The sequence below is a fragment of the Trachymyrmex septentrionalis genome, unplaced genomic scaffold (genome assembly GCF_001594115.1).
Source record: "Trachymyrmex septentrionalis isolate Tsep2-gDNA-1 unplaced genomic scaffold, Tsep1.0 scaffold30, whole genome shotgun sequence".
In the NCBI taxonomy this organism is placed as follows: Eukaryota; Metazoa; Arthropoda; class Insecta; order Hymenoptera; family Formicidae; genus Trachymyrmex; species Trachymyrmex septentrionalis.
The window spans coordinates 88,324-99,951 of record NW_017305463.1 but is presented as its reverse complement, the minus strand read 5'-3'; the positions used below and the strand labels follow the sequence as shown (position 1 = coordinate 99,951).

At 34.6% G+C, this 11,628-nt stretch overlaps 1 protein-coding gene across 1 annotated transcript in view; it reads right to left on the bottom strand.

The window, feature by feature from the left end:
- LOC108749561 (odorant receptor 43a-like) overlaps positions 1-4,187 on the bottom strand; it is a 27,560-nt gene extending 23,373 nt beyond the window's left edge. Inside the window, exons 1-2 of the mRNA XM_018488337.1 lie at positions 4,104-4,187; positions 124-530 (exon numbers count right to left, since the gene is read on the bottom strand). Of these exons, the coding sequence (XP_018343839.1) occupies positions 124-530; positions 4,104-4,187 (491 nt within the window). The remainder of the gene's footprint in view (positions 1-123; positions 531-4,103) is intronic.
- Between the last annotated feature and the right edge of the window lie 7,441 nt (positions 4,188-11,628).

Below are 11,628 nucleotides of genomic sequence, written 5' to 3'. Positions count from 1 at the left end.
ATTATAAATTGCAATTTCAATTTTTTATTATATTTATAGAATAAAACTTTTTTTATATTTTCAAAAAAATGTTTTCAAGATGAAAGTTTCTATAATATTAATTATATTTAACTCTAAATTTACCATAATAACTCTTGATGTTCTTTTATACATGCTCGCAATTCGGTAAATTTTGTGACGGCTCGAAATCTATTTGATAAGATATCACATCTCGCTGACACAAACCATAATAGAAGTGCGATAAAAACATTTGAGCATACCTGCGTATAACTTTGATATATGAGTAATGTGTGATGTAGATAAATGATAATCTTTAAAGGTTGATAGTCCACAGAAAACGGATATTCTATATCAATGGGAAAAGGATGAGGTTCTACTATAGGACTGATGATGAGCAACAAGGCGGTAACGGTGAAAGCGCATAATGAGCCTATATAAATCGATTTACAACTGTTAATGTATCGATGAAAAATATTTCTCTCCTCTGGTTTCGCTCGCTTGCAATAGTCTTCCAATTCGTAAAGTACGTACTGCAATTGAATTATGATTGTGGTTAAACAGAAATGAGTAAATGTATAGTTTAGATTACATCTCGCCAATTTTATTGACCTTCAGATACGTTATAGGGAAAAATGTCCTAATTTTCTACAATTTTTGTAGTTAAAAGTAGGAGATGGCACTGTTTTAGAAGATAAACAAATTAAGTTTTACAATAAATATAGGATTACAATTTTCCATATAAAGCGGAGCCCTACCTTCTATGGGACGAAACGAAATCTATATGATTGTACTGTTTTATATGAGTTGTCAACTTTCCACGTAAAGCAAGGTCTCATAACTCCCTCCATGTTTACGGGATGGAACTAGATCTATGATACTATTTCATATAAATTTTCGATTTTTTACACAAAATCCACCCTACATCCCTTTCTGCAGCTTACGATGCTAAACGAGATCTATTCTATATTCTTTTTCTTCTTATTTGAATAGCTCCTACCTTCAAAATGGGAGAAAGTCAAAAACGAGATAAATACTATAACTGTAGGGGAAATCCAAGCAAAGCGGACACTTGCCATTACTCGTAAACTATATGTTGGCAAGAACTAAAACGAACATAATATCCGTCTATTACCTATCTGTCGAAAGCAATTGAGTTATTAGAAGAAACACTGCATATTAATGCAGAGAATATAAAATCCAAAAACGACGATAAACTTTCAATATTTCAGGGTGTTTTTCTCCATGAAATTACACTTTCCTAAAATTACTTGTAATTATTATATTGTATTCTTAAAGTGCATATGTTTGTCTTGATTTACCATAAATCGTACAATAGTTGCTACTGACTTTGGTTTTATTTTTATTGCTTTTCAAAAAGTCTATGCTGGACAAAGTAAACCGAACAAAGTGGACCGGGCAAAGTGAATCCAGTTTGCTGGTCACCTATTTGTTTTGCCTGTCACTTATCTTTGCGCTATTATTTCTGTCTGTTACATTTTTTATTCTTTATTATTATAGATAGTCAGTAATTGTAAAAGAAAAGCTAATCAAGACCAGTGAAATGAAAAATCCATGCAATTTGCCATTAGAGAATGCAAATCTGGAAATTCTGTGAAGAAAACATATAACTAATTTAAAACGTATATGTATTAATCTTTTAATTTATTCATTAATTTGTTAATGCATTGTGCCTATCGATGTTCATTTTGCCCTATCTCCCTATCCGCTTTACTCGGGGATTAGGGCAAAATATAATAAGTACAATATAATTTTGTCTATATATTTATTTTATTAATGTTTTAAAACTATCAAATGTTTAAAAGTTCTGTTTATTATATATCTTAAGCTATAATAAAGTACATATAATTAAAATTAGCACATTGTTTCTTGTATCCATCAACCAATAGTTTTTTAAAGCCTTTTAAATTTTGGAGTATCCACTTTGCCCGAATTTCTCCTACTGTGTTTCACATGATTTTCAAACACATAATCTTTACTATTCGTAATATACCTCCTAAACCAACGCTGTTTCCTACTTAATATAAAACTTTAACTTATTATATCTCCTAAGTCAATGCAATCCTGTACTTAATTTTTGTAAGAAATTATTCAGAACACTCTTCCCTGCAACATATCTAAAGAGCAATAATATCGATGAAATGTAATTTAAACTATACATTTACCTAAAAATGTTCTTAATATAAACAAAGATACAATAAAATAATAAAGTAATATTACTTTATAATATGATTAAACTTTATATCAGTTTGCTTATTTTAACATTTCAATTTATAAAAATAAATCAGTTGATATTAATTATTATTTAAATATATCAGTTGATACTATATATAGATAATATTTAAATATAATTTTCAAACAAGAAATTAATGAAAAATATATTCTGTTAAATATTAAATATTAAATATTAAAAAATATTTTGTTTATATATGTATATCAAAGATTACAATTATTTTAAATTAAAGCTTAAAGAGTATTGATACATTTAAAAAGAATTAGAAGTATAGAATTTGAATTGTCGTACTAGAAGTATGATATCGAATGATCATGTCTACTTTCATTAAGGGAATGCTAGAATCTCCTGTATTACCAATAAAATTAGCGTTTTTGATATTTCTGTTCTTGTCGAATATCTTCGTAGTAGTTTCACAGAATAAAAATTTTTTTTTCACAATTAAAATGTATACGCTAATGTACTTATCGCTGGCGTAATTTGTGTTCAAAACTGGAAAAAATAATTCCTGCCCGTATCCTTTCTAGTTCTTTGGAAAAATAAAAAATTACAGATTTCTTTATCCATTTTATCTTTAGTGTTGATCGGTATACTGAGAAACACTACGAAGAAATCCAACAAGAACAAAAACGTCAAAAACGTTAGTTTTATCGGTAATACAGATGACTCCAGTATTCCCTTAACCCTTTGCTGCACGATGTTGTATATTTACTCTTTCGTTTTTTAATTCCCAAACTCCACTCTTAAGGTTTCTGCACATGCAATACAAAATTGTTATATAATCCTCAGATACTACTTTAATAACAAGTTAGGTACAGAAGATTTTATTTTGCAACTTAAATTACAGTTATAAACAAATGCGCAAAACATTCTACTTTTTTAAGAAAAAAATCGTTCCTGAAAAATTTTGATTAATAATCTATGCCAAAAAGTATGTATATATATTTTGGGGGGGGGGGATCGCTGATTACGAATCTGGAGTCAATTTAGCAAAATTCAATATGGCGGATCCAATATACCGGACCAAAATTTTTTTTAATGCTTTATTTGCCTTGAAAATTGGTATACAGGGGTTTTTGGGATCGCTGATTACAAATTTTAAATCAAATTGTCAAAATTCGAGGTGGCGAATCCAACATAGCGGACCAAAAATTTTAAAAAACGTTATATTTGCCTTGAGAATTGATATATTGGGGTTTTTGGGGTTAATGATTACAATTTTAAAATAAAAACCAAATTTGTAATCGGCGACCCAAAAAACTCCTGTATACCAATTTTTAAGGCAAATAAAGTATCTTTAATATTTTTAGTTCGCCATATTGGATCCGCCATCTTAAATTTTGAAAATTTGATTTCAAATTTGTAATCAACGATTCAAAAAACTCCTGTATACCAATTTTCAAGACAAATAAAACTTTTTTTATTTTGGTCCGCCATATTGGATCCGCCATATTGAATTTTACTAAACTGACTCTAGATTCGTAATCAACGATCCAAAAAATCCTTAGGTACGAAGTTCCAGAAATTTTGACTGCAACAAATAATTCGTGCATCAAAGGGTTAATATTATATTTATTACTACAAATATTATATTTATTATCATGTCTATTTTTCGTTAATATTATATTTCTTATGTAAAAAAAAATGAAAATCTGAAATATTTTAACTTATCAATAATTAATGTCCTTTTTATTAATGAAATATTTGATTTTTTATTATTTTCTTTATTTTCATAATAATTTATTTGTTTGATTCTTTTTAGTGAACAAACTTATGAGTACTTCTAATGTTAATTACTTATTATTATTATTTATTTTTGTATTAAATATATAACTAAAATAACGCTTCTTACTTGGAGACGATCATACTGAATTGTAAAGCAAATTATTTGTAAAGGAACTTCAGTAGTGGTACATAATTCGCAGCATAATTTCATTATCAAGAATAAATTCGACCGATTGCTATAAATTGTATATAATATCGCAATCATCATAATTATCCCGTGTAGAATAGAAAAGTAGCGAAATATTTTATTACGTATTATTTCACATTTTGTGGCAGTTGGTGGTAATGGCCAGCAACAAGCAAACAATAAATCCGCTTTCAAAAACGCAATAAGTTTCTCCATCGTTATATCTGCCATAACAATTGTTTGTTAAATATTGTTACAGTTACACAGTGATTTGAACTTTGTCAGGAGAAAATACTATTCACATTAAAGATACGTATGTATTTAGTTTACTATCCACGTATATTAACTGTTGGCATAAAATTTCTTCGACGATGTAATACCCCTCTAATACACATTTCCTACTTCAGTTTTGCTTCGTTCCAAAGCCGTGCATTATAGGTTTGTGAATTATTCAAGCAAATAATGTATTGACGCTGAACCGTAATAGTACAATTATGTTCTTGCTTCCCTATATGAATACACATACAATCTTAATTACTACATGGATGTAAGAGAGTTCGAAGATTATAGAACAGTGAGGAAACATAAAATACACGTGAGCAGCTTTAATTATTCTGGAAACAACTTAAACAAAAAGCGTTCTACTTTAAGAAGATAAAGTCACATCAGTAATTATATTTATTGAATTTCTGAAAAGGGGGCTTGAACAAGCAACCGAAACATATCAACATTCCGAATTTAAGAGAATAGGTTTGAATATCTCAAATTTATGTAATTATCATTGATATATAAAATAATTTTACGCAACAAGTTCTACCGTTGGCTCTTTAATACTCTGTAAACTTATATCATTATAATTATATATCTACACACACACGCACACGTATACGCACACGCACATGCACACGCACGCGCGCGCGCGCGCATATACATGTATAATACTATCAATATATAATATATGTATAATGTTGATAAAAAAAATCGTTATGTTATCATATGCTTATTTAAAATATATTTAATGTTTTATATTAATAAATACTTAATTGTTAAAAATTGTAAAAATTAACTGTGAGGTTTGTTCTGCTTTTATACTTGAGATGAAAAGTACTGAATCTAAAATCATTAAAAATAAATATTAATCAAACACATTAACTTTGTAAATTTTGTCTTATATGCAATTATGCAGTATATATAAAAGTAATAACGTTTTTTTATGCAGATCGTCCCGTTTTTATCACAAAAATTAGCTATATATTATAGTAGATTTTCAAGTAAAAAAAAAAGGATTAATCTGTAAAAGTCCTCCACTCCGCCGATTATAATCAACGATCACCTTCTATTTACATATATATCGTAAAATGGAGTAATTTTAGCCTAATTTTGATAATATCATCTAAATAGCGCGTTTATCCACACATAAAATCAGAATATAAAAGGAATTTTAAAAACGTCTTAAAATGATTAAAAATTGCCTTATTATGTCCTTTGTGGATTGTGGACATACAGGTTGTTCATGTATTTCTTACAATTTTAAGCCAAAGTTATTCCATCTGAGTCAAAATTATCCCATTTTACGATATTTAAATAGTTTTATTATTTATTAATTCTTTACCATTTATTTTACAATGTATTATAAAATTACAAGATACAATTATAACTTTATTTAACAAATGTGACATAACATACAATAATTATTTGCATTAATTAAAAATAGTTTAATATACAAAATTATATAATACAATATATATAAAATTGAATATAAAATATAATAATATATACATTATTACTAATATAATACAATAATAAGTGTATACTACTAATAATAATAATGATATTAAGACCATAATTAACAAATTTTAATAATAAGGGATTATACTCTCATTATTAAATGTCAAAAATAAAATAACACAAATTTTACTATTAGATGTATAACTAAATTCCCATCGTTTTAATTAACAAAATTCTTTTATTAATACAAAAGAAACAATACAATGGTTTTAATCAAAACATTTGCTGTTTGTATTCATCATTTTTCGCCATCTTTCAATCGCATATGAATACCGCGGCAAAAAAATGTTTTATCTTTTAATGCGATAAAGTCATCGACTTATTTCTTGATATTTACTATATTTTGTAAGTGTGATTGTTTGGAGAGACGGTGCTGCATCAATCGGAACAAATGGTAATCAGGCGGCACAATCACGTCGTATTGGAAATTGACATTCCAATTGGTCCAGCACTTCTGGAACTTACTGTGTCGGGCAAATCAAAGCATACGAGGTCTGTTCAAAAAGTATCGCGAATTTTGTGTTTTTTCAAAAATTATTTATTTCTTCATGAATATCTATTTTGTCCCCTTCAAAGTAATCCCCATCAGATATTATACACTTGTGCCAACGTTTTTTCCAATCCTCGAAGCACTTCAAAAAATTATTTTTTGTGATCTTGTTCAGCTCCTCCTTCGATGCCGTCTTTATCTCCTCAATCGTAGCGTAGCGTCGTCCTTTCATGGGCCTCTTCAGTTTCGGGAACAAGAAAAAGTCACAGGGGGCCAGATCTGGGGAATACGGTGGCTGCGGCATCATTAATGTGTTGTTTTTGGTCAAAAATTCGCGCACAAGCAACGATGTGTGAGCAGGGGCGTTATCGTGGTGCAAAAGCCAATTTTTGTTCTTCCACAAATCCGGGCGTTTCTGGCGGATTGCTTCGCGCAAATTGCGCATAACTTGCAGGTAATATTCCTTATTGACCGTTCTACCCTGTGGCAAGAACTCATGATGCACCACGCCCCTGCAATCGAAGAAAACTGTAAGCAAAACCTTCACATTCGACCGAACTTGGCGCGCTTTTTTCGGTCTTGGCTCGTGCGGCAGCTTCCATTGGGATGATTGAGCTTTGGTTTCCACGTCATAACCATAAACCCATGATTCGTCACCAGTTATGACCCTCTGGAGCAAATTTGGGTCGTCGCGGACAGAGTCCAACAGCTCCTTAGCAATGTTAATGCGATGCTGTTTTTGGTCGAAATTGAGCAATTTTGGTACGAATTTCGCGGCGACCCGTCTCATGCCCAAATCATTGGTAAAAATCGAATGGCACGAGCCAATCGATATGTTTAGGTCCTCAGCAACCTCTCTAACGGTGATTCGACGATTGGCCAATACTATTTTCTTCACTTCATCAATGTTTTCGTCTGTTGTTGACGTGCTCGGGCGTCCGGCACGCTCTTCGTCGTTCACATCTTCTCGGCCCTCTGAGAACATTTTGTACCACCGATAAACGTTGCTTCGGTCCAAGGTAGCTTCACCATATGCCACAGTCAACATTCGGAATGCGTCCGCGCACTTAATTTTGTTTTTCACACAAAATTTGATACAGATTCTTTGATCCATTTTTTGGAATAGGCAAAAATCGAAGACGAGCCAAAACACGTGCAAGCAAAGCAGCTGTCAAAAATTAACTGAACATTCAAAATGGCCGAACTTGTCGGCATAAGTGAGAGACATGAGTACCAACATAACGCCACAAAAAATCGAAAATCGAATATACGTAACCCGCGGAAATTCAAAATTCGCGATACTTTTTGAACAGACCTCGTATATCTCCGACGCACCCGATCGTACATAAGACTCGTTTCGGATAGATTTTAGCCGGACGTTTAGTACATGCATCGGATTCTATTAAAAGTGTACGATCTTTTCATACTTCAATTACCAACGCGCAGCTGCATAATCAATTATCGCATTTTTGAGATATCGAGAACGTCTCCGAGGCTTCAAATAGTTACAAGAAAAAGGAAATTTGCTGCAAGCAACATTTCTTACAAAACCTGTCTCAAATTACCCAAGGTAGATTTATTGTCAAGTTTCCCTTCAAGAAACTCGGTCCTAATACTTTCGCTGACTCTAAGAATATCGCTTTTAAACGTTTTTTATTGAGAGGCGGTTTAAATATGCAGTACTTGCAATTCATAGACAAATACTTCGAGCTAGGTCATCTGAAATAGATCGATGAGAAATCTAGAGAGGATTTAGAGTCCTTTTATTTACCTCATTACTGCGTTATTAAATCTGCATCTTTTCTAATAAAATAAGAGTTGACGTCTCAGCCAAAGATTGGCGTCTCGTTAAACGAGACATTTTCAGGTTGGTCCGACCGTCCAACAGAACTTATTCTCCATCTTGTTCCGATTTCGCACATTCTTTTTCGCAGCCGACATGATTAAAATGTATAGGCAAGTCTTAGTACATCCTTTACAAACGCGCTATCAGCGTATTTTCTAGTGGGATAATCTCGCTTTCAATGTCGCAACCTACGAACCATGACGTACGGCACATCTTTCACCTCGTTTTTAGTCATGCAATGCTTTAAGTGATTAGCTGAGCATTATGCAAACGAATGTCCTAGCGGTTCTGCATGTATTGCGAGATTTTCACGTCGATGACATGGTCACGGGAGCCGATATAATTAACGAGGCATTAACGCAACGAGACATCAAAGTTCTATGTTTAGAACTTTGGCGTTCGAACTTGGCAAATGGGTATCCAGCTGCTCTGACTTATTGGCGGATATCAAAGATGATAGCTCCGTTACAATTGACAATGGCCTAGAATCATCTGTATTAAGCATTTACTGGAATCAGTTTCAGGATACATATCATTTCATTACAAATCCGATAATGATTCCACAATGGTTTCCAAACAAACCATACTCTCTGAAATTTCCAGACTTTTTAACTCTTTCAGGCTGCTAGATTGTTCAGTTAATTCTGTAGGAACTCTGGCAGCTGGGCATTCATTGGGATGAGTCAGTCCCACAAGAACTTCATTTGCGGTGGCAGAAGCGCAAATCGCAATTAGCTGATATCAATAAACTCTCTATTCGGCGCTCCATTAAGTCCACTGTAAATTTTCAATCGGTAGAAATGTTCACGGCTTTTGCGACACAAGCCAACAGGCTTACGGAGCATGCGTTTATGTGCGCTCTGAACTCGGGAACGATACGTATTGCATCGAGCTCTTCGAAATCGCGCTTCTTAAAATATTCTTGTCACGCCTCGAACTCTCTGCAGCGTTATTGTTGGCTAGGTTAATTAAGAATATCGGAGCGTTATTCAAGTTAGCTAGCATGCAAATATTTTTGTGTGTTTACACAAAACTGATGTCTCGCAATATGGCGAGTTTCGTGCTGTGGACATGTGCCCGCCACACGTGCTACCGGATGATTCTGTCGGAAGCGATGTGGTCAAGAGAATGCAACACGTTTCTCTCTGAGTTAAAATTAATTTTAACTCATTTTGCTCTGGATCACAATAGTCGTAGGTGCAAGCACAGACAAAGATGTTCAATTTTGCCGCGTAAAACGGGTATCGTTGTTCGCACCGATCGCGCGGCCATTCGTCACAAAATGTACTAACACACACATACAAAAAAGCAGATATAGGCGCCCTCTTGTCTTATGACACCGTTCAGCGCCTAACGCCGGCCAATCATGGTCGCGCCGATACGACCAGCCAATAGCCAATTATGCGCCTATTGCGCAGGACCGCGCGCGAGTTACGACTGTTTGGTCAACGTACGCGGATTATGCCTCAAGGAAAATGAGACGCGACGGAAGAAAATGTATTAATTGTAGTATTTGCGATACAACGCCACCCCCGTTGAAAGATTCCACTTTCAAGAAAAGGAAAAGCAAAGGAACAAACGATTGATTGATTAGCAGAGATTCGACGCGATAATGCTTGAACACATAATATAAGTAATACAATACTTGAACGTATCGATACAGAGTTAATATGCTTAACCTAACTTACAATAGGATTACGCAACAGGAAATCTTACGTACTAATGACTAATTCCCGTTGAGTTAAGTTTCAATGGGTAATATTAATAATCTAGATAGCGGTCTTGTGAGAACGCCCTTCGCCGTCTTCACCTCGGCTGTTCTTACAATGCCGTCGATGCCGGCGTGAACATCTTGCACACGCATAGCCGTTGAAGAGGGCGTAGGCCCTGCTGTTTTACGAGCACAACTTGACCGATTTTTAATTGCTCCCCTTTACTAAACTTCCATTTGGAACGCGTTTGCAAAGTGTGGAGGTATTCTGAGCTTCACCGCCGCCAAAAGTATTGCCTTAGTTGCTCTACGCGTTGCCGACGAGTCGATTCTCGTTTATGTCGCTTAAGTTGTGGTAAGGGAAACCATCCACAATAGTATCAATTAGGAAATGCCCCGGACTTAAGTAAAGTCATTGGAATCCTCGCTCAAGGGAGTAATAGGCCACGAATTTAATATTGCTTCTATCTCGCACAGGATCGTCTACATTTCTTCGAAAGTTAAACGCGCATTGCCAACTAAACGAAGTAGATGAAGTTTTGCTGACTTTACCGCGGCCTTCCATAGTTCTCCGCAATGCAGGGCGTTAGGGAGAATGAAATTCCACGTTATTTGTTGTTCTTGCAGCAAGACATTAATTTTATCTTGTACACTGCCCTTGCTTAAAAACGCAAAGAATTCTTGTAACCGATGGTAGGCTCCAACGAAAGTCCTGCCATTATCTGAATAGATTTGAGAGGGTTTTCCCCTGCGCAATATCAACCTCTTGAGGGCCGCTAAGAAAGAATCTGTGATTAAATCGCTAACTAGTTCTGCGTGTACTGCCTTAGTGACAAAACACACGAATATGGCAACGTATGCCTTACGAGTACGTGCGTTCCGACGCTTCCTTCCCGCAAGGTCAATGGACTGGCGTAATCTACGCCACAATACGAGAATGGCCGGAAAATGGTTACACGATGAAATGGTAGAGAGGCTTCATGACGGCTTCCGAATGAATAGGCTTGACCTTGAAACATTTAACGCACCTTAGAACAATTTATCGCATTAACGATCGCAGCGCTAGAGGCCAAAATTGTCGTCTTACCGCAGCCATGGTAGCTTGAGTGCCGGCATGTAAACTGCGGACGTGTGCTTCTATAACGATTCGCCTTGTCAGTTCGTGGTCTTTCGATAACAGTATGAGCTGACATGCGTCATGCATCAAGTTCGAATACTTTAATCGATCTCCTACCCTTATTAATCGCTGTCGTCGAGGAATGGGTTGAGCGCCAGAATCCTACTGTTGAGGTCCTTATTGTCGTTAAAAGCCTTGTACTCTTCAGGAAAGAAGTGTTGCACAATTCTGCACATTGATTGTGACGCTGCTGTTACCTCTACATGAGAGACGAAGTGTATGACAATTCCTGACGGTTTCTACAAAAATCTCAAGCAATAGGCTATTATATAGGCGGTAGACCTTGTAAAAATTTGAATGTTTGCTGATTATTTCTTCCACGATACTGGAATCGTCGACGGCAACATTGCTGTGCACTCTTTGAAGCTCGGAAGCGTCATCTTCCTGACGCAAGAACTCGTTGACTGACCAATCTCATCGCGTCATAGAAAATCAGGGCCTGTTTACCATGTC